General features: G+C 40.5%; 1 protein-coding gene across 1 annotated transcript in view; it reads left to right on the forward strand.

Moving 5' to 3' along the window:
- Window positions 1–1044, forward strand: part of VPS13B (vacuolar protein sorting 13 homolog B) — a 512636-nt gene that overhangs the window by 77104 nt on the left and 434488 nt on the right. The window contains 1 exon segment of the mRNA XM_009275488.2: window positions 315–437. Coding sequence (XP_009273763.1) covers window positions 315–437 — 123 coding nt within the window.

Consider the following 1044-nt stretch of genomic DNA (forward strand, 5'->3'; position numbering starts at 1 on the left):
TTTTCATTATAAATACTGTAGTAAATAGTTACTAATAAAATATTTTGAAATTATTTCATTACTGATTGTTCATATTCTGCTATATTGGATGTGCTTATTGTAATAATGCTGTAGATAGAAATTCTCTAAATTTCTAGTGCTGTAGTGATCGGACTCTAAAGTAATCCCTTCCTTCCAAGTGCACTGTTTGATTAACTTGCTGTTTATTAAAGCTCTAAATAAATAAACCTAAACATATTTTGGTTCACTTTTCTCCATCTTCTCTATTTCTCATGGAGTAGAATTCTTCAAAATTTCACTTTTTTCCTCACTAGGTCCTTATGAAAGGTGAACTTTTCTTTGATTGCCAAATAGGTTTTGTTGGTTGCCAAGCTATGTGCCTTAAAGGAATTATGGGAATTAAAGACTTTGAAGAGAACATGAATAGGAATGATGAAGTGAGTATATTGAAATATCAGTTGACTTGCTAAATAAGCAATTCTGGTATGCTTTATAATAATCATAGAATCATAGAATAGTTTGGGTTGGAGGGAATGTCTAAAGGTCATCTAGTCCAACCCCCCTGCAATGAGCAGGGACATCTTCAACTGGATCAACTTGCTCAGAGCCCCGTCCAGCCTGACCTTGAATGTTTCCAGGGATGGGGCATCCACCACCTCTCTGGGCAACCTGTGCCAGTGTTTCACCACCCTCAGCGTAAAAAAATTCTTCCTTTTATCTATAGTCTGAATCTACCCTCTTTTAGTTTAAAGCCATTCCCCCTTGTCTTGTCGCAACAGGCCCTGCTAAAAAGTCTGTCCCCATCTTTTTTATAAGCCCCCTTGAAGTACTGATAGGCTGCAGTAAGGTCTTCCCAGAGCCTTCTCTTCTCTAGGCTGAGCAACCCCAACTCTCTCAGCCTTTCCTCATAGCAGAGGTGTTCCATCCCCCTGATAATTTTCGTGGTCCTCTTCTGGACCCGCTCCAACAGGTCCATGTCTTCTCTTGTGCTGAGGGCTCCAGAGCTAGACGCAGTACTCCAGGTGGGGTCTCCCCAGAGCAGAG

This window comes from Aptenodytes forsteri, unplaced genomic scaffold, assembly GCF_000699145.1.
Source record: "Aptenodytes forsteri isolate BGI_AS27 unplaced genomic scaffold, ASM69914v1 Scaffold208, whole genome shotgun sequence".
NCBI classification, from domain to species: domain Eukaryota; kingdom Metazoa; phylum Chordata; class Aves; order Sphenisciformes; family Spheniscidae; genus Aptenodytes; species Aptenodytes forsteri.